Source organism: Nematolebias whitei, chromosome 9, assembly GCF_014905685.2.
Source record: "Nematolebias whitei isolate Nwh7 chromosome 9, NemWhi1, whole genome shotgun sequence".
Taxonomy (NCBI): Eukaryota; Metazoa; Chordata; class Actinopteri; order Cyprinodontiformes; family Rivulidae; genus Nematolebias; species Nematolebias whitei.
Window position 1 is genome coordinate 43714862 of NC_056506.1, and position 21946 is coordinate 43736807.

Genomic DNA, 21946 nt, shown 5'->3' on the forward strand with positions numbered 1-21946 from the left:
GACATTTCATAGTGTACAAAATGTGACTTTTTTGACTTCACATTGTACACTATGTTAAGAAAACAACGACCAACTACAACTGTCACATAAACGTGTTCAGGTTTATATTAGGTAATGTCAACTTTATTTATAAAGCGCATTTAAATCGGCCGCTGTTACCAGTGCTTTGTAGCGTTCTTGTGTAGCATTATTTCACACAGTTGTTTTTTTTATGGAGACTAATAAACTTCAAAACGATAAAGTGGACCTCTTTGGCTAGTCGTTAGCCTGGAACGTCACGTTCTTCAGCTTTGATCTTCAACTGCAGGACTCACCACGTCCTGGTCGACGTGGACTCTACAGGACTCACCACGTCCTGGTCGACGTGGACTCTACAGGACTCACCACGTCCTGGTCGACGTGGACTCTAACGTTCATCTCCAGACTCTGAGCTCTGTGACTGATGTCACAGCTGATGAGGTGCACAACTGTTTGACAGAACACCACTTCCAAAATGACCAGACCGTCCCTTTAAAAGCGTAATTTTACAAGACAAAATAAATTACAGGAAAAAGATGCACTTCTACCTATCCTACGGTAAAACAGAATCGTAAGAACTGCGTCTTCCACTTGGCTCAAAGCATTCAGAGACAAAACCTGCTGAGTTTAAACAGCTGGAGGCGAAACTCCACCTGAGACATGACATTTAAAAAAGCACGAGCAACGTAAAGGATATCAAACGTGGCTTTGAAAGCTCTAAAAAGACATTTAAAAAAGTTACAGGAGAGACGCAAAGCTAAAAATCACTAACTGCACAATGCTGCTGTAAAATCAGCGGCACGATCACATAATAGAAAGATCTATAAAAAGATGTGCAAACATCTGTATATTTAAACATGCACAACTAGAAAATAGATTGGAGTAAACTGGTGGATTTTAGGTTCATGGATGTGCAATTGATAATAAAATTTCAGCGTGAGTCCAGTGTCAAACTGGACTTCATATAATGTGAATATCTTTACAAGATTACAACATAAACCAGTTGAATTCTTTTACGTCCCAGCCGAGAGCTAAAGCTAAAGGGAGAACCTCTGTCCAGCCTCTCGATGTTTGTCCAGTGGCTTTTCAGGATGTTAAAATGCTGAGTCGGGGAAGAAGTGTGCGATGTGGACGGGATGATGCAGAAACCCTAAAACCTTCCCTGCTTGGCGTCTCCGATGGCCCCCCACACGTCAAAGACAAACTCATCGGGAAAAGCGAAGTCTCCGAGGGTCTGGTCGAGCGCCATGGCGAATTCATCGGGGTTCTTCTTGTCCCGGCCGACTTCAACCATGGTAGCGGCTGCAGAGGAGAGATCGCAGAGCTAAACTGATTCCACTGAAACCAGAACTGTTCACAACATGGCAGGGTTGGACTCTAGACTGAACTCACCAAGTTCGGTGTCTCTGATGCCCATGTAGCTCTCCAGAAGGTCGTCCACTTTCTTTATGGCTTTCTCCTCAAATTCTGTTGGCTGCAAAACAAATTCATGTTAATCCTGGATTACACTGTATTTCAATTCATAACATCAGTAATCTGGAAATCACCTAACAGGAAGTTAACTAATCCCCCAATTAAGGAAACAAGCTCAAATTTGCCGCTCTCACCGACACCGGGATAAAGAAAGGATGGATGTTCAGAGATGCTGATATATTAAGGCATTTTAAACCCTTCCCACACTCTTGCAATATTCTAAACACAATGTTTCGAAACTCTAAATACTCTAAAGTGCACAGCATGTCATGATTTCGGCTCTCTGCCTATGGTTGCGCTCTTGGCCACGCCCACTTCTCCGCTCTGCACAGAGATCAGCTGCAGGAGGAAGTTATCCCACAGCTGTGGGCTGCACAAAGGTGCTAAATCATTTAAAATAATTTATTTTAAATAAAAATCCCATGCCGATCGTGCGGCTCATCCATCAATCAGCCAATGTGTGTCATGTCCAATCTTACTTTGAAAAACCACGATAAAGCGAGCCCGCGAATATCGAACTGCGAAGTAGCGAGGGACTACTGTATTTACTTAATAAAGAGATCTGAGATTGATCTGAGCGGCTGATGAGAACCCAAATGAACCCACTGATGAGGTTCAGGTGTGTTACCAGTGACACGTGTTACGAAGCCCAGCTGAGTCAGACTGCTGCTACAAAATGTTACAGAGGAGTTACAACTTGCCACGTATTCAAATTATAACTAAATATTAATTGTGATTGACTAAACTGTAGTTTGTGTCGGTCGACTCTGGTACTTTTCCTCCCGTAAACATTTACGGTACATCTGTTTACAATTAAGATGTTTTACCACATGTATACGCAAATAAATCAATCAAAATCTTAAACGCCAATTTCATTTTTAGGGGGGTTCTGTTATAAAGGAGGCTGCAGAAGTAAAAGAGAGTTCATGGTGCTCTCACAGATTATTATTTGTTCTATATTCGGACCAGGATATCTAATCCTAATTATCCACAGCTCTCATCTCGAGTTACGGTGACTCGCGGTCTTTTTTAGATTTGGCGCACTGTAGAAGCCAAAGTGTCGCCCGCTGCCATGAAAGGTGACCAACCATGTAATGGCCTGCGTGCGTTTGTCCGACATTAACCAGCTCATGAACCACCGGACCTGTTTTTATGAAACTCCCTGAAAGTAATCAGTGGATGTATCAACAACCGATTAACTAGGACTGAGATGGCCAGTGCATCTGAAACAGAGTCATCTGCTCGTGATGAGCTTCGTTGCAGGTGACCCAAAGGTTAAATCAGAACACGAGCCGTCTTACCTCGTCCTCCACAGTCGCTGGACCTTTAGACCGGAGCCTCAGGGTGCTCCTCCCCGTGCCGATCTTGTTGTCACCACCTGGTTTGCCGCCCTTTGACCTCGGCTCGAGCATTTCTGTCAATCACAAATCACGTCATGTCAACCGTTCTGTTAGTCCATAGCAGAGCCACTTCAGCACTAAACAAAGAATTAATCTGTGTTTTTAAAGCCTTATTTTGCTCACAGACTGAGCCCCTTAAAGTTTTTGTCTTGAAATTAAAGCTCATATTTTGTGTGACAAGTATGGGTAAGATTAGGAATGAGATCATCAGAGGTACAGCACAGGTTGAACTGGGAGATGAAGTTATAGAGGCCAGACTGAGATGGTTTGGACACATCCAGAGGAGGGACAGTGGGTATACTGGTAGAAGGATGTTAGAAATACAGCTGCCAGGAAAAAGACAAGGAGGAGATATGGATGCAGTTGAGAGTGAGGACAGAGGATGCAGAGGACAGAGATAGTTGAGGATGACTCGCTGTGGAGATCCCTGAAGAGGGAAAAGCAGAAGACTTTTTAATGTGCTGTGTGTAGCTGCTGCTCTTTTTTTTGTTTTTCCTCACCGAAAGCCTTCATGGGCTCCACCAGTTTGAGGGTGAAAGGTTTGTCTCTGGGAAGGTCCTTCAGCATGCGAGCGACCTCGTAATGCCGCGTCCCGACGATGTTGCGCCCGTTAACGCACTCTATGTGGTCGCCCACGCAGATCACCTTCACCTTGTCCGCGACGCTGCCCTCTCTGATTCGCTGGCGTCCAGGGAGAGAACAGGAAGTGGGAAGAAAATCAGCAACAAACGCAATAAAAAGAGCCAAACCTAAGTGGAAGAGGAGATTTGTGTATTTGACATGACAGTTCTGAAATGATAAACAGCTGTGAGACTCTTTCTGTGAAATGTTCAAACAGATGAGAAAGAAAAAAAATATATTTTAGCCATAAATATATGTTATCACAGAAACGGTGAATTTACTGATGATCAACGAGCTGAAAGCTGCAGTTAGGAATTTTAAGGTCACCCTCTTGTGCCGTGAACATTTGACTGAGACCGTCCAGGCAAACAGAAATAAATGAGAAAGTAGGGAGGAGAGATGGAATGATGAGTTCATTATTGAAAAATTCCCCTCTGGTAATTTTATCACAAGTTATCGTTTCTGCAGCTCATCGCTGAATAACAGCCACGTAACATGGACTCAATCATTGCTGACAACATGTACCCACAGCTGCTCCAACATGTACCCACAGCTGCTCCAACATGTACCCACAGTTGCTCCAACATGTACCCACAGTTGCTCCAACATGTACCCACAGCTGCTCCAACATGTACCCAAAGCTGCTCCAACATGTACCCACAGTTGCTCCAACATGCACCCACAGCTGCTCCAACATGCACCCACAGCTGCTCCAACACGCACCCACAGCTGCTCCAACACGTACCCACAGCTGCTCCAACACGTACCCACAGCTGCTCCAACATGCACCCACAGCTGCTCCAACATGTACCCACAGCTGCTCCAACATGCACCCACAGCTGCTCCAACATGCACCCACAGCTGCTCCAACATGTACCCACAGCTGCTCCAACATGTACCCACAGCTGCTCGTTTTAGAAAAGATTTAACTCATCTGAACTCGTTTCCTCTCACATGAAGAGGCAGATCCTTGTAAGAGCCTGACCCAGATTTAACTTTGCCAATGTCTCTAGTAAACAAATTACAGCACAGAAAAGAGCAAACCAGTTTAAATAAAAGAAAAAAAAGTTTAAATAAGGGATATCACAAGTTCATTCCAGATGTATGCATTTAAATAATGTGTTGTAAATTCATTTTTTAACTTCTGATGGTCAATGTTGAGCTCATAATCAGATGCTATCCAAACCAGCCACTAGGGAGCACAAGCCAGCGTATTCCCAGTGCCCAAGCCCAGGTTGCTACCAGTTCATTCAAACACCATACTGGATCAGTTGAGGCCCAGATTAATAAAACTAATCTGTGCTGTTGACAAACAGGGTGCTGGTGGAAACTGGGCTTTTGTTAGTTGAAAAGCACGAGGAGGAAAATGTGCCAGCTCTGTCAAGAGTGTAGAAAGGATGGTTGAAATCCAGCTGCAAGAAAAAAGACAAAGGATGGATGCAGGAGGTGGAGGTGGAGGTGGATGACTCGCTGTGAGGACCCCTGAAGATGGAACAGCTCAGCTCAAAGAGGAACCAGATGCTGGCCCATCTGAAACGACCCAACCGCCCTTTAGTGTCTCTGCAGCAGCGTCACATTTTCAGGGTGCAGTGCAGCAGCGGCGTCACATGATGGCACGCGTGAGCAGTTGGATCCAAACACCAGAGAGATCAAATCTGAAGACCAGGATTCATGAACACCCTCTACACTCTGTTGTGATTTATGACTCGTACCTGCATTAAAACTTCTTAAATTATACAAAGCACGCAAACAACTTGGTTAAGGACCGATGAGTAACAGACTCAATAAAATACCTTGAATCTGATGTTTTCTATCGCACCTCTGCTCTAACAGATGAGCCCAAAGAGGAAAAAAAAGAAATTTATATAATAATAACAAGGATTTTCTTGGTTTAGTGTAAAAGTTGCTCATTTTTATTTATTTTTTTTATCTTCGACATCACTTATCTGACATACAAATTCTTATGTTTGTTTTAATCATTATTTAAATGTACAGTTGTCCCTCGCTACTTCGCAATTCGTTTTTCATGGACTATCACGATTTTCCAATATAAGATTGGCACGGAATTTTTATTTAAAATAAATTTTAAATTGTTTAGCACCTCCTGCACCTGTGTGCAGCCCAAGCTGCAGGAGAAGCTTCTCACGCAGCGAGTTATATCTCCGCTTTGCAGTAAAGTGGGCGTGGCCAAGAGCTCTGGCAGATGGCAGGGAGCTGAGATCATGACATGCTGAGCTGTTTTAGATCGTTTAGAAACATTGTTTAGAATATTGCAAGAGTGTAGGAAGGGTTTAAAACGCCTTTATATATATATATATATATATATATATATATATATATATATATATATATACATATACATATACATATACACACACACACTAGAAAAAACTACTACTTACTACTTGTACTACTACAGTAGTCCCTCATTTATCGTGGGGGATCCGTACTCTGAAGACCCACGTTAAGTGAAAAACCGCGAATTAGGAATATTAGTAAAAGTAGTAAGTAGTAGTATTATATATATATATATATACATACAGTATATATATATATAAAGGCATTTTAAACCCTTCCCACTCTCTTGCAATATTCTAAACAATGTTTCTAAACGCTCTAAAAGAGCACAGCATGTCATGATTTCAGCGCCCTGCCTCCTCTGCTCTGTGCTACCTGCAAGCGCTCTTGGCCACGCCCACTTCTCCGTTCTGCACGGTGAACAGCTGATCAGCTGCAGCAGAAAGTTTATCCTACAGTATGGACTGCACAACAGTGCAGGAGGTGTTATATGATGTATTTATTTATTTTTCATTTACCCTTTATTTATACAAATAAAATGTATTCGTATAAATAATTTATATTATTTAAATCATTATTTATTATTACATATATCTTATATTTATATATATTTTTTATTTTATTTTAATTATTTATACAAATAAAAGTTATGTTAAACAAAAAATTAATGCCGATTGTGCAGCTCATCCATCAATCAGCCAATTGTGTGTCATGTCCAATCTTATTTTGAAAAACCGCGATAGAGCGAGTCTGCGATAAAAGAACCGCAAAGTAGCGAGGGACTACTGTACTACTATTCCTACTTCGCGGTTTTTCACTTATCGCGGGGCTTCAGGGTACGGATCCCCTGCAATCTGATTCAAGATGGCTGCCACTGCTAATCAACTTTAGAATGTCAATAACTCAAACTGAGCTAAGATTTGGTGTGGTAGTAGTTGAGAGTCATCCCCAAATCATACTCAAAACACTAACAGGAGCTTTGTATAAAACAATGGTTGTAAACTACCATTCCTTCAAGGAATCACAGCTTTTTATTATAGATTTATTTGGTTAATAATTAGGACGCTTTTGTAAATTTTAATCCTCTGTACATCATATTATTTTGTAAATACATTACAGTTTATACTGACTCCAGTCCTGGGATCTAAATAATCGACTAGTTGATGTGATTGTTCAGGACAGACTAACGTGATAAACATGACGAAACAGAAAGTTTACTCTGGAAAATAAACAATTGTGCTGATCTTAATAAATGACATTACTCTGATTCTGTAAAAGTTTTATCTCTACTCACCTTTATGAAGGCAAATCCTGCTCCGTTGTCGGTGATCGTGAGGCCAAGAGCATCTTCAGATTTATACACTTCCACTTCCTTTTTGAGTCCTCTGATGTGGGCGAAAATAAAGTCCTCGAGGCCGATCTGACCTCCCAGCAGCTTCTCCATGTCGATCTTGTGGGTGTTGAGGGTGCAGAACAGGATCTGCAAGAAGAAAATGTCCAGATGTTATGGTAGTGTTCTTCTCTTGGCTGCTGCCTTCTGCAGGGGGAGGCCACAGCAAACCAGCTCGTATGAAAGGTTTGGCGACGGTTCTACGCCGGACGCCCTTTGTGATGCAACCTGGGCTCAGACCCGCAGTCTCAGGATTATGAGACCGAAGCACTGACCACCATCTACCACAGCCTGTAAGTTCAGATGTTATAAACAATATGGGAGGTTTCTACTAATCAGTGAACAACAACTACCATATATTTCGCTGTATAAGTCGCACCTTTTTGCATAAATTTGCAAGTCGTGCAACTTATACACTGAAGCGACTAATATATGTTTTTTTCACATATTTATAATCCAATTTTTGGCTGAGATCTGATGATTTCATTCATTCTGACATGGAAAATATTGAACACTACCATTTTCAGCCACTAGAGGGCACTCGAGTAGCAGCTGCATTTGACCACGCCGCCCAGACGAAATGCAGCTGATATGACCATTAAAGTGAATTTATTAAGGAAAAGTTTGACTGACACAATGTAGCTATAATTTTGAGCAAACAAATAATTGTTTTTAAGTGTTAATCTTGTTAAATTCTTGTTAAATTCCTCCCGTGCATGCTCCCGCCATTTGGCAGCCAATCGATTTCTGGCACAACACCGGCCCACGTTTCCAGGTGGTCAGCGGTGACTCATAATAGATGTGACTTATACCGCGGTGCGACGTGTGTGGCGGCAAGTACGGTAATTTTAAGGCTTTAAATCTAAATGAAAGCTTCATAATTACTGTCATTAGTCACAGCGCAAGAGTCGGATTCATAAATTGCCTCTGAAAGTGTCAGACTGTAATGTTCTGGTGCTAAATATAGGAATCTTCAGGAAGCCTGGTATTCATTGCAGCAGCTCTTTATGACACTTTATACCCGCTCAGTCTCACATGTTTCTGCACATTTTTAAAAAGCCTTTAACAAAGCAAACAGGGAAAAAAAAAGCCTTTCTTGCAGGACTTGAAAGGTGAAAATCTGGCTTCACACCTTTTGTGAGTGAAATGTCTGGCCGGGGAAGGGAAAATGGAAACGTGACGAGCAAGAACGTTAGACAGAAGCAGACTGACGTAATGTCACTTCAAACGGAGAGTAGACAGTGAAACCCAGGAGGAACAGCTCAGTGGTTGTAAATCATTTATTCAAAATTAACTCATCAGGAGAGCAAAGCTATCAGATTCTACCTTAAAAGAAATTAACATAGTCCACCGGACAGCCATGAATCTATCTTATATGGCAGGACTTAGTGGACCACTTCTATGGTACACAGAAAATAAGTAGATATATTTTTCTGGTTGTCAGTAGGACAAACTCTCCAACGCTCCAATCACAAGGCCTTCCTTGCTTGTGTACCAACAGGCATTGCTCATGCACCCATTAGCTGGCACGGCCTCGTTCGTTGCCTTGGGCTACCAGACTATAAAAGAAAGGGATTAAAATGGAGCGAGGCCACTAAAGGGAATAAAAAAGGGGCTTATGTCTGTGGAAAAAGGAGATCCTTCAACTGCTTTTAGCGTTCATTTGGAGCAGGATGGGAGAAACAGCAGCGGTGCAATAAGCTACCGAGGCAGCAAACTGCATTAGGCCAGCAGCCTCGTCACACGCTGCAATAAAAGCCTCTGCTTCGACACTTTGACTCACAAGAACAGCTACTACACCTCCCACGACCTGTGGCACACTGACAGAAACCCCGACAGCCTCGCGGAAAAAGAGCTATTCGCAGGAGGTTTGCCGTTTTTAGTTCGGCATCATGTCAGCTGCTTTCAAAAGACAAAACCAAAGGTGAATCTGCTGACTTTCACTGCTAGCAATAGTAAAATAAACACCTTTTTGCTATTTTGGCAGTTTATTTCCTAAAAAGAAATTGGAATCTGACTATATAGAAACCAGATTACTAGAAGTACTAAAATCAACCAAAGAAACTCCTAATGTACCAAACAATTCCTGTTATGCTACAACTACAGTTTAAATCGAGACAACCTCTTGTTGCTCGTCATTACTGTCTTGTATTTGCAAAAGTTCTACAAACAGAAATAAAACCTATTAAAGACCCAGCAGTCCTTAAAAGAATGCATATCACCTGCCACCTGTTTTTTTTTTTTTCATTCATTCAACCTTTATTTATACAGGTTAGTTCTCATTGAGCCTCAAGGACTCATTTACAAGAGAGACCCGTTTCAGAGAGACAAAAGTAGATAAGGAAAAGAGAAACGTGAGGGGAGGTTAAAAAAAACAATCGATCTCGCACTATGTGCTGGCTGAGGCACAGTGGGAAAGTTGCAAAAAAGAGACTTCATTATGTATTATGACATCATCATACATTTATGCATGAGGAGGCCGACAAAGGCGGTGCGTTGTCCGTGGACACAGTTCCATAGTCCTGATAAGAGATGGTGCAGTGTCTATCAGCCGGCTCAGCTCTGATACAGGTCCACAGATGTCCTCGGTGGGGGGAGGGGAGCGTGGCAGATAGCCACAAGTTAAAGCCATCAAACCTTAGAAATAATTTTAAGTGCAATAACTTGTATAAACTGTGGGCACCTGGGATGCGTGTTGTGAAGTATCAGCTACTACCATGTAAGATTTTAGCTCAATATCTGTAAAGTTCACTGAGTTACAGCCATTTTGTTTTATTGGACAATCTTGAATTGGATTGTGTTAATGGGATGCAGAGGTACATCCAGTGGTTACTGAAAGTTTATTCAAATATTTAGTGGTTTATGAGATATTCTGCTAACAGACTAACAAGGTTGACTCAAATAATTTTAAAGTTTTGAGCCAAAATCTTGTGCATTGTGTACCCTTGGAGTATGTGTTGTGAACGAGGCTCAGCTACTACCACACCAAGTTTTAGCTCAATATTTGTCATGCATGTTGATTAGCTTGGGTGGCCATCTTGAATTGTGGGGACTCCAAAACTCAATCAGTTGCAGATGTGTAGTCTAAGAATGTGTCCAGAGGTCAAAGTGTGACAATGTCCAGTACTCCGACTGCGTGGGAAAGACTCTGTCCTCTGGTTCACGAGGTATTTTGCTAACTCCAGAGACAAACGAGCGCACGCAGACACTGGCAAAAAACCTTGTATCGCCTTCGGTAGTTGGCGAAAGCACAAACCTTTCACAGCACTCAGAGGAGCGAGATTCATTTACTGCACAGTATAATGTGCAGTGAGAAAGTAAATTGTGTTTTTATCGTAACGTTGCTGCAAAATGTTGTCAAACAAAATAAACTGTATCAAGGAGGAACAGAAAGAAATACTGTAGTAATAATAATAATAATAATATATGTAGCAGCATTAAATCTCTACAGCCACCTACGTGCATTTTGTTCTGCTACAATGAATAATTAGAGCTAATTTCTCTTGAGGCTGAAGAAAGATTTAACATAAACACAGCGTCAAATTGCAGCTCCGCCTGAAATCTGCTCTGCATTTAAACAACATGACTTAAAGCTTAAGAAACCTGTTTCTTTGGCAACTGAACTGCTTTTAAAACCTTTAATGACACGAAAGAGACGCTGAAGGATTAAACGGAGAGCGTGAAACCTGCAGCAGGAAATTACCCAGGTCATGAAATGTGATAGCTTTTCAAGATCTCGAGAACTCTTATAGGGAAGGCGAGGACATGTCCACCTCTTCACTTCTCATTCCTAATAGCCAAAGCTGATCGTTTCCTTTGAGAAACTTTAAACAACTTCTTGGTTTGTTAGAACAAAACATGTGACCCGCGCTGGAGGAGGAGGATTAAGTCCAGGTTACAGTAAAAAAAAAAAAAAAAGGTGGACATTTTTTTGCCGTAATTGAGATTTGTGTACCGTACTTTCACTGTATAAGTCACATATTTTTGCATAAATTAGTGTGCCCTGCGATTTATACAGTGAAGCAAATTATTTGTTCCCCCCCCCCATATTTATGACCCAATTTTTGTCTGAAATCTGACGATTTCATTCATTCTGACTGAAAATATTGAACACTACCATTTTCAGCCGCTAGAGGGAGCTCAAGTAATATGGCAAGCCAAGTGTCTCATTAATATCTAAAAAAGTTAAATCTGGTCCTCTGGACAGTCAAAAAAACAAAACAAAGCAAATCAACAAAAAATGTAGAAACGTTTCGTCTCTCATCCGAGAGACTTCCTCAGTCTGAGGAGCTGTATTCAGCTCAGTCTCTTAAATAGCACCGTCTCAGGGTGGATCAACCAGTTGCATTGAGCATGCATCAGGATGTCTCATTAATAGGTAAAAGTGGCTATTAATGAGACACTTGGCTTGTTAAACCAAGCCACCTTCGTCTCGCTCCAAAACTCCTGAAGCAAACGTCAAATCAGCTGCATTTCACCACGCCACTCAGGTAAAATGCAGCTGATTTGACCATTAAAATGCATTTATTAAGGAAAAGTTCAACTGAGACACACCTTTGCTATAATGTCGAGCAAACAAATAATTGTTTTTAAGTGTTAATCTTGTTAAATTCTTAAAGTCCTCCTGTGCATGCTCCGGCAGCCGCCATTTGGCAGCCAATCGATTTGTGGCGCAACACCGGCCCACGTTTCTGGGTGGTCAGCGGTGACACATAATAGATGCGACTTATATGACGAAGCAGCATATTTATCTTTTTTTCCACTTTATTAGACATATTTTTACTGATGCAACTTATACGGTGGTGCGACGTGTACAGCAGAAAGTATGGTAAAAATGAAACCCCATCTAACAATCCTGGAAGTAAAACAGCATTTCATTTTGGTGATTTACCTTTAAGTCAAAGTTTTCTAATAGGTATGACTTGAGGAAAAAAAAACTAAACTTTTTGAATTATTTCATTTTTCTCGGGCGGCAGCCATAGAGCCAAAAAATCTCTTTATTTAATGTTTCTCCCATTTTGTCCTCATTAAAAACCAAAAAAAATTAAAAAAAAGAGTTTTGAAATCAGCACTCTGGTAAACAAAACTAGCTTGTTTTCAGGTGATAAATCACCAAACTTCCATAAACTACAAGTCATTTAAGGCTTTGAGATTGAGAATTTGAAAAAAGTAAATCAATATTTAAAAGTGAAGTAAATGAATGGTTTATTTGGTTTTGTCAAAAAGAAAAGTTTCAAACAAATTATTATTATTATAAGCATTAAATTTCCATGTATTATCATCATCATCACAACTTTCATTAACCTGCAATTTAATTTATTTCTAAAACTGAAAAAAAGAACTGCTAAACTTAATTTCCTCAATTTTTCTACAGCTTAAAACCCAAAACTGAAACGCATTTGTGACATTGTTACTTTGCTTACTTCAAAAATAACAGACCCCTTTAGATAATAATTACTTTCCCTTAACTAAAAAAACCTTTGAAGGAAAACTATTGTTTCTAACGCGATACAGCATTTTCAGTGTTCTGAAATACACAATATTGCTAAATTTTAATGTGGAAGACCTTATGAATAATGAATTTGTAAAGTTAAAAAAGGTGTTTATTAATCTAATTACTCTTTTCTGAAATTTAATTATTTGGTCTATATTAGTTTTACATATATTACCCCAAACCTCCACACAATAGGCCATGTATGGCACTATAAGTGAAAAATAAACTTTTTTCAAACAACTTCTACTTAATTCTTTAGTTTTATAAACATTTGTAACTGATTTTGATCCTTTTTGTTTGATACATTCTATATGTGGCTTCCAACAATTATTACTAACTTGTTAATAACTTTGGCCCCAAAACCAAATTTTGTGGAACGCCACAGTTTACTCTTCTACAATATGATTCAAAATTATTATTTTCAACGTATTTCCACTTTTTTACTTTCTCAGTGTCTTCGGCTAGCTTCTTGGTAGTCATATATTTTGTTAATTCTAAAAGCTAGCAATAGATGAAAAATAAAAATTAAATTAAAATAATAATAAATAAATAAAAAAAACAAAGTTTTTTTCCAAAAAACTTCTTCCAAAGAGTCCAGGTAATCTGGTGTCAACTAGAGTTGCATTCGGGCCCAAAAAATCCAATCTGACCCGGCCCCAGCCCATAGCCATAATTTCCGAACCCCACCCGACAAATTAATAGTAATTACAGGTCCGAATTAAAAAATAAAAAATTGACATTTTTGATTAAGCTTTGACTGCTTATAGTTATTAGCTGTTGGCGGACGCAAGCGGCTGAATAAAAGGGGGTAGAAGATCGGAGTTGAGGGGGTGTTTGTCCTTTCATGGCCGTCAAAGCGCAATAAATCCCTGCATCTGCATGATTCAGACATGGACCCTGCTTTGCCATGTCGGATATTTTGGGATCACACCTGTTTGGGTCGTCGGCTGCGCTCGTCCACTGAGTGCAGCGGTTGAATGAACGTCCATTTGGGCTTTGATGGATCGCTGCCTGGCAGTATAAACCCATCTGAAATTAACTGAACTGTTTTTTTTAACTCTTTCAAGGCCGGTCAAATGGTCGCGTGCAGCTGGTGATTGTATGGCAAACTATGTTGCCATATAATTGAATCTTCAGTCGCGCGTGTCTGCTGACGCAATCAAAAGTCCGACACCGGTCCGGCCCGCACAATAAGCACATTATTATGACCCGGCCCTAATCCAGGCCGGGCTCCGTGTTCGGGTTAGAAATGACAACTCAGTGTCAACACGTCAACACACACGTCAACAAACACGTCATCCAAAAGTGCCAAAAATATCAATAGATTTCAGAAAATAAACGCACCAACTTACTCTTGGCACAACTAAAGCCTTCAACTCAAGTCATGGATGTGGATGGTGAATTATTTTCTGGATTTTCCATAGATTGATAAGGCCAGACATAAAGACGCAAGGAGAATCCAACCAGCCGCCATCTTGAATGACATCATGACGTGACATGTGGAGGAAAACTAAATTTGTTCTCTGCATTTAACCCATCACACACGTGAAATACACACAAGTGGAGCAGTAGGCAGCTGTTTAGGCTCCTGGTGAACTGTTAGGGAGCAGGTGACACTGCAACATGTGGGCATGGCAGGGAATCAAACCTGTGACTTTCTGGTTCCAAGACGACTGTCCTACAGGTCACATATAAAAACCATTAATCTCCCACCAGGGATTGTCAAAACACACGAAACAAATCTGAGATATTAAGTGGCTTTAACCAGGACATGTTTGTTACATGCAAGGCGGTGAGTGATCAGCGTCACCTCAAGGAATTCTACTTCTGAGTTATTTTAACAACGTTGTTTAAAGAGTGCTAAACAAGAGTCTCGCGTTTTATGGGTGCCATCATCTCCAACATGTTTTTATTGCCGTTCTTTGCACCCTCTATGACTCACACCTCGATTTAAAACGCTGGTGAAACTCATGGTGGTCTTTAATATAAAGTTCTGATCAAAAACGTACACGCTCGCACACACTTTTTCTGTTCTTGGTCGAGTGTAAAACTTGAGTTTTTACGAAGTGCGTTCTGCAAACTGAACATGCGTGCACGCCAAGCGACGCACAAACTGTCTTCGTAGACCCAAAAGGTCAGCTCACGCTTATTTTGTAACAGCTCGCAGTTGTTTTAGATAAAATAACGTGATACAGTAAATATAGTTGACCGCAAATAAATAATTGAATCGCTCCAGTTGTCCACCAAGTCCTCTAAAATGTATTTTTGTGCTTTTCCACTTTTATCACATACAAATCATTGACGTCCCGTTTTTCCTGCGTGGTGTTTTTAATAACTAACATGGTGTGCTGATGTGAGTGGTGTGTCGTCGTTGATGTGCGTTCTCAACAAAAGAAAGATGTTCGTCAGCAACGCAGCTGGGGTAATCATTGGCCGACGTGCGGATGTGACATTTTCGTGAAGTTGTTTCTCTAAGTGTTACAGAGTCAGACTGAGCCAAAGTGACTTAGATTTACAGAAACAAGTTCATTTAACTAAAAGCAGATGCTGAACACATCTGTGAGGAAAACGAACGATTTTCAGAGCAGCAAAAAGAAAAGTATTATTTTATTTATTGAATTGTTATTAAAATCAGCACCCTCCAAAACTGAAGAGCTTCAGCACCCTCAAGACGTACATCCCTTCAGAAGCGTTTGCCAGATGTACTCCCTACGACAAAACAAGCAGTAGTTTCAAGTAACAAACACCATCACTCTCCACACAGCTGAGGACCTGGTCCCATTACGCACCAGTTCTCCATCTGAGAGAGCTTTCAGCACTGGGAGGACACTGTCACGTGCCACAGGGCAGCCCTCAAACCAGATGCTGTGGACCGTCTGGTTTGCCCAGAATTCGTAATTGTTCAAAATGTTTAGAAAAGACTGCAGCCAAGTTACACTTTAATTTTTTCAATACCTGAATACAGGAAGTTGAACACTCATTTTGATTGCTGCTGTTTACCGTTTAAATATTGTTATTTAATACTGGCTGTTGCTCACTTATGGTTTCGGTTTCTTGTTGAAATATTGTAATTTAATGAAGGTTTACTGTGAATACTGTTTCGATAATGCAAGTCGAGTTGCATTGGTTTCTCTTTTTAAATACATGAATGCTGGAAGTTTGTCCAAGACTGAAGCTGTTAAGACTCATAAACCACTAACTAGGTAAATCACTGTAACGCCACTTTCATGGGTGATATGTGACTTATCTGTGCTGCTGATTATCCATGCTGCTGATCTCTTCCTTTTAAGCTGCTGTATTCGTATTCATACCATCTGCTCACCACAGACTCGCGTATGGGTTGCTGTTTAATATTTAATATATTGTTTAATATACAGTTAGGCCTGTCGCGAAAAACAATAAATCAATTAATCGCATGATAAATAAAAATTATCGACCTCATTTTTATTTATTGGCTTTATCGTTTCTTCGTGTCTCTCTCTTTCTACTGAAGACACTGGATGACAAAAGGCTCAACTCCGGTGCTCTTCACTGACCCCCCCCCCCCCAAATCTGTTTTAACGATCCAAAATCGTGTTTTTGGATCGTTAAAAGCAGCTAAGCTACGAGCTAAGCTAACAGTCCGACCTCGAGGAAACAAACCTCCGTCTTGTCAAAGCTCCAAAATTCACGGCTGAAACTCGGACCTTCGTCTAAAAAGTTGTTTTTCTCTGCAAAAAGAAGCTGATAACTTGTTTACTGATTTTTTATTAAAAGCTTTGTGTAACAAATACTATGATAAAAAGCTCAAACCACACCATGTCACGTCAAGGGGCCTCCATCCCATTTTTGTTAACGAGACGCGCTGCTCGCTCCCTCACTATCCATCATTCGGTTCAAACAGTCTTATACTGCCATCCAGTGGTCAAAAAAGACATTACACACAAAATTAACCATCATTCTTCTTAAATTTGACAATAATTACTAATTATTGTCAAATTTCAAACAATATCATCATTTATTGCAATAATTTCTGAGACAATTAATCGCCCAGCAAAATTTGTTATCGTGACAGGCCTATATACCGTACAGTATTATTTTACATGATTAGTGTTTAGCGTTTATCTTAGATTCTTGTACTGTATACTATATTTTTGTGTGTAACTGTGACCTTGAGTACACAATTTTGCTCCACCTCATGTACCACATGTGATGTGAATGACAATTTTGGTGCAAAACAACACAGCACCTCTGGATACATCATTAAGTAAGAATGTAGTTGGTTTACAAATATTAAGATATAGACCTTTTAATTTATTTTTAGGATAATTCAGTTTGGAAAATCATAGTTTTTAAGTAAAACAGAAAGATCAATTAAAGGTGCTATATTTTCACTGCACCGTGTGATTCTTTCAATTCATTAGTGGCACTGTATCGCTTCTAGAAAGCCTGTAATGAGATTTGTGTGGACATGATAGTGTAGTAGGCATAGCCACTTTACTGCAGTAATTTCCCTCTCAATCAACAGGAAAATGTGGTTAACACACACAGGTATGCACAAAAGGAAAAATACCGTCGAATACTGTGACACCAGTATAATCGTTAAAAATACTGCAATATAAATTTTTGGTCATACCGCCCAGCACTATGCCCTTTTAACATAAATCTGAAAGTTAATGGCTCAAAAACAAGTGATTCGTGAAAAAAGGTGTCACTAGCCGGAAGAACTGAAGCATCCGTAGCCAAAACAAACCACACCATCCTGAACACGAGACACATCCACACAGGTGACCGCAGTTTGTCCTGGCTCTGACTGTTGTTCTTTTACTTCATGGAGGAAGTAAACTCAGCACACCGGCCTAATACAAACAGCAGACTGAAACCCCACCAAATGAGATTGTTTCACCTAATCCCTCACAACCCCCCCCGGGTTAAGAAACGTCTGGTTGTGAACACGGAGGCGGAATTACTCCGAACAAGCTGCTCGGCTTTGTCGCTCGACCGCAGCCAAGACATTCAAATGATAAACAAATGTGTGCTTGTTTTCTGATAAGCAGGTGTGCAGGAGGCAAAGGGCCACACCTTGAACTCTTCAGCTTGGAGGCTGATAACCAGACTTTGTGCTGAGCTGTAGAGTCCATGGAAAAATCCCATTCCTTCACTTGAGCGTTCAGCATGTTCAGCTGACTAAACCCTTTCCAGGTACGCAACACTGATGTCTTCATCGTTCATTTTCCCAACCAGTTCAGCCTTTTCAATAAGCAGCGTTTGCCCGGTTTGCAGTCAATGAATATGAGAATGGTCTTTATCATATAAAACCAGACAGAGCAGACGGTTTATGTGGCTCAGATGCAAAAGAAATAATATGTGCTTAAGCTAATTAAGTTAAAATGATGGAGTTCAAAGGTTAAACTCAATGTGTCGCTCCTGTTCACACAACTGCTGCCCTTCAGTCTTATATTTTATTAAATGTAGTCGAGCTTTTATCGCGTAATGTTACAGAAAAACAGAAATGCTCATAGTTTAGCTGCAAATCAACGCCAAGCAAACTTTAAAAAGGGATATAAATAAATTACAAATCAACCTAAATTGAACCCAGTATGAGTGTTTAATGTACTATATGTGATACGTTACATGGAACAGAGGTTTAAGTCGTAAGGTGGTATATGTTGATCTATAGTTAAAAATGGCAATAATTGGATCTTGTCAAAATTTGATCAGTACATACCTTACTACGGGTCACTTTAAGGACATGTCAAATATTAAGAATATAATATAATGAATGTTTTGAAGTAATTTTCTGAGCAGTATCCACAACTAATAATGATTGTGAGCAGAAAATACCTACATTTTAGCTACACACTAACAAGCTACTTTAAATAAAGACGGGCAAATCCAGATATCCCCTTATGGTTTGTGGTTTCCTCTTTCAAGTGGCATTAAAAAAAATCCTCATTAGAATGCGCTAAAAATAGGATTCAGACCGATTTTCCAGGGGTTATCTCAAATAGCGCAAGTCGAGTCATATCTCTGTTACGGCTCGCGATATCAGGATGATCTGGGTATTAAAATGTAGCTTAAAATCTGATCGTGTGCTTACTTTAGTTGACCAAAACTGATCTAATCTAAACATCCCTTCCACAGTAATATACAAAAAATTTAAAAACAACTGATGTGACGAGCCTAAAAGCTCCAGTTTTGTCTCATCGGTCCCAGAAACTTTGGGGCTTGTCAACGAGCATTTTGGTCAATTCCAGTCTGGCTTACTTTGACATTTTTCTGACAATAACGGAGCCCTCCTGTGTCAATAGAGCGCAAGTGGTGCAATCAGAAAGTGACGCACCGTAACCTTAATCGGTGGTTTGGAAGCAACCTGGGGTCACATTCCCTTTTGCCTCCATGTCCTGAGAGGTTGGCATCTATCTATCTATATCTTCGATCTTATTACTGTTTTTCTTTACATTTTATACTTGTGTTGGACGTAACTGGGACCCTGTCTACACAATTTTGTTCCACCTCATGTACCACATGTGATGCGAATGACAAAGATCCTCGAATCAGCCCCATGAACCTTATGCTTTTTTAACAATCTTAGCAGCAGAAGTCAGAGGAACGTGAGGCTGCTTGGAGGTGGTCTTGTCTTTTTTTTTTAACATGAACATCAATCATAGGGATGCACAATATTATCGGCACGGTATCGATATCAGCCGATAGTAGCGATAAAGTTAAATATCGGACATTCCATCAAAATAACTCGCCGATATAAAGTTTACAAATTTGCACTGTTCATGTGTTGTCATTGTGTTAGAGAGTAAATGTCATGAATAAATTTGACATTAAACATAATCCAAGTTGAAGTGTTGCATCATTTTCAGTCCCCTTTTTGACATCTGCATTTGTTAGCGGGCCAAACTGACAACGACCATGCAGAATAATGTTGTATTTTAATTCCACAGCAGAGGAAGATATGTAGTCTCTGTAAGTACCGGTAGGTCTAGGGAAAAAATATCAGTATTGATATCGACCAAATAAGTTTTAACATATTGGCATATCGGCCAAAAATTCAATGTCGTGCATCTCTAATCTATCATCTTCATTTTGAGCTCCTGATACAGCTCTCATTTTTTCCTCTGCTCCATTTTCAGTGTGGTGGACACGACGACACCAAACTACCGGCTGTTTGCTGCCTTTCAGTCGACTGAGTGGCAGATGAAAAGCTTGACGGAGCCTGTGATATTAATTAAGGCCAAACTCTTAGTCGGCAGCTTGACTACAATAATCATTTCTAAGGATACTGACAGTATGCTTGAACTATTTTAGATTTTTTTTTTTTTTACGAACAATTAATTTCACAACTTTGTTAATTCTGTCACGTACTAAAGGGCAGGCAGATGTACATTAAATCATCAACTAAATCACTTTTCTTGAGAAACGAAGCGTCGGCTCAGGGTCTGTGTGACTGAACCTGCTGCACAAACTCCATTTTCCTTTAACAAATTGATGCTTGTTTTGACGTGAACTCCAGACATTTACATCAGCCTCATTCCTTCCCAGCAGTTCCAATCCCTAAATAAAGCGACTGACCCTGAACTTTAGTGCAAGTCTTGATTAAAGCACAACAAAAGCTCACACTGAATCCAGACAAAGTTAAACAGAATGAGATCTGAATAGATGCAGCATCACAGAATCTGCATCTGTGCAGTCCTCGTGCAGCATCAGTGTTTTAAAATCAGCTGCATTTAAAGACGTTCTCATTTCACAAACAGAAAAACTACAAGAATTGTTCGTTTCAATGCTGCGCTCCGTCTTAAACTGAAATTGCAAAACTAAAATCAAAATGGCTGCACTTCTCATAGCAGTTGACCAACTGTTTTTGTAACCATGGGAAAAATGTTCAAGTCTGACAGCAAGAGCAGACGGCACATTTAGTTTGTCAAAGCTGAAACTGGCTGCGTTTGACAGTGAATAACACGTCAAGTGCTGCAAACCCTTGATGTGCTTTAACAAAATAAAATAAAGCATGTCCGGTAATAAAATCAAATGTTTTCAGCTGGAAAATATCTCCAGACTTACAGTCAGAATGTTCGTTTGAAGCAGGTAATCGGAGCTTGTGCGCTTTCTATGAAGTGATGATTAAAATTGATCTTTCATTAAAACATCAGGTCATTATTTTAACTCTAATGATTGCTTTCTGAAATTAAAACAGAAGTTCCAATAGTAGATAAATATTTATAAACTGTTTATTATGTTAGTTGCCCTCCAGTTGGTGAAACTAGTGGCTTCAAAGTGACTTTAATCTTTTGCCCGGCGTGTAACGGTCGTGCTCGGTCATTAGTGCAGCGAGGGTTGGCGGTGTTTACGAAGGGAGGAGGTCCTGGGCAGAGCGGCTTGACTCGTCCTCAGGGACACATCTGGCTGCATCTGTGACAAGTTATCAGGTTTAGATTTCAGGCAGTCCCCACTGAGCCGGACACAAGAGACTTCCTGTGGTCTGCACAGCTTGACAACAGGCACCATCACGTCTGTCTGGTTTTATTAACTAAATGTTAGAATATGCTGTCACAGGTGATAAATCACTGCATTTTAAAGAGCTGAAATTTTACAGTTCTTGTTTTACAGTTTTTTATTCTTCTGTACATTTTGCAATATTATTTCTGCACGCCTTGGTCTGTTTTAGCCATTAATAAATCAAAACATTCAGGAGATGGGTATGATGACTTGGATTCCAGAACTTTATCTATCCATCCATCTGTCCATCCATCCATTATCTTTACCCGCTTTTTCCTTTATGGGTTGCGGGGGTCACTAGTGCCCATGTCCAGCAATCACTGTGCAATAGGCGGGGTACACCCTGGACATTATACTTTTCAAAATATTTAACTTTATATACAAATATTTTCCTCATAGAAATACATTGATAACTTCAATTTATTTGAAACCTGCTCCAGAAAACAAGCTCTATTTTTGTTTTCTTCTGCTACTTTCAGCTCTTTTAGCCTTTACACTTTTAGCTCTTTAAAAGCCTTTTGCTACTTTTAGCTAAACTCTTGCTACTTTTAGCTAACCTTTTAATATTTTTTTATTTTAGCTCATTTTTAGCCTTTTGTTACTTTTAGCTTTTGCTAACCTGATACTTTGAACTCATTCACATATATTTCTGCTATTTTTAGCTTTTAGTTGACCTCTTGTTATGTTTAGCTAGCTCATTGCTACTTTCAGTTAGCCTCTTGCTACTTTCAGTTAGCTTCTTGCTACTTTCAGTTAGCTTCTTGA

At 40.1% G+C, this 21946-nt stretch overlaps 1 protein-coding gene across 1 annotated transcript in view; it reads right to left on the reverse strand.

Moving 5' to 3' along the window:
- Positions 1-1003: 1003 nt before the first annotated feature.
- gipc2 (GIPC PDZ domain containing family, member 2) overlaps positions 1004-21946 on the reverse strand; it is a 23726-nt gene continuing 2783 nt past the window's right edge. Inside the window, exons 2-6 of the mRNA XM_037681877.1 lie at positions 7105-7290; positions 3392-3572; positions 2793-2905; positions 1411-1492; positions 1004-1320 (exon numbers count right to left, since the gene is read on the reverse strand). Of these exons, the coding sequence (XP_037537805.1) occupies positions 1169-1320; positions 1411-1492; positions 2793-2905; positions 3392-3572; positions 7105-7290 (714 nt within the window). The 3' untranslated portion in view covers positions 1004-1168. The remainder of the gene's footprint in view (positions 1321-1410; positions 1493-2792; positions 2906-3391; positions 3573-7104; positions 7291-21946) is intronic.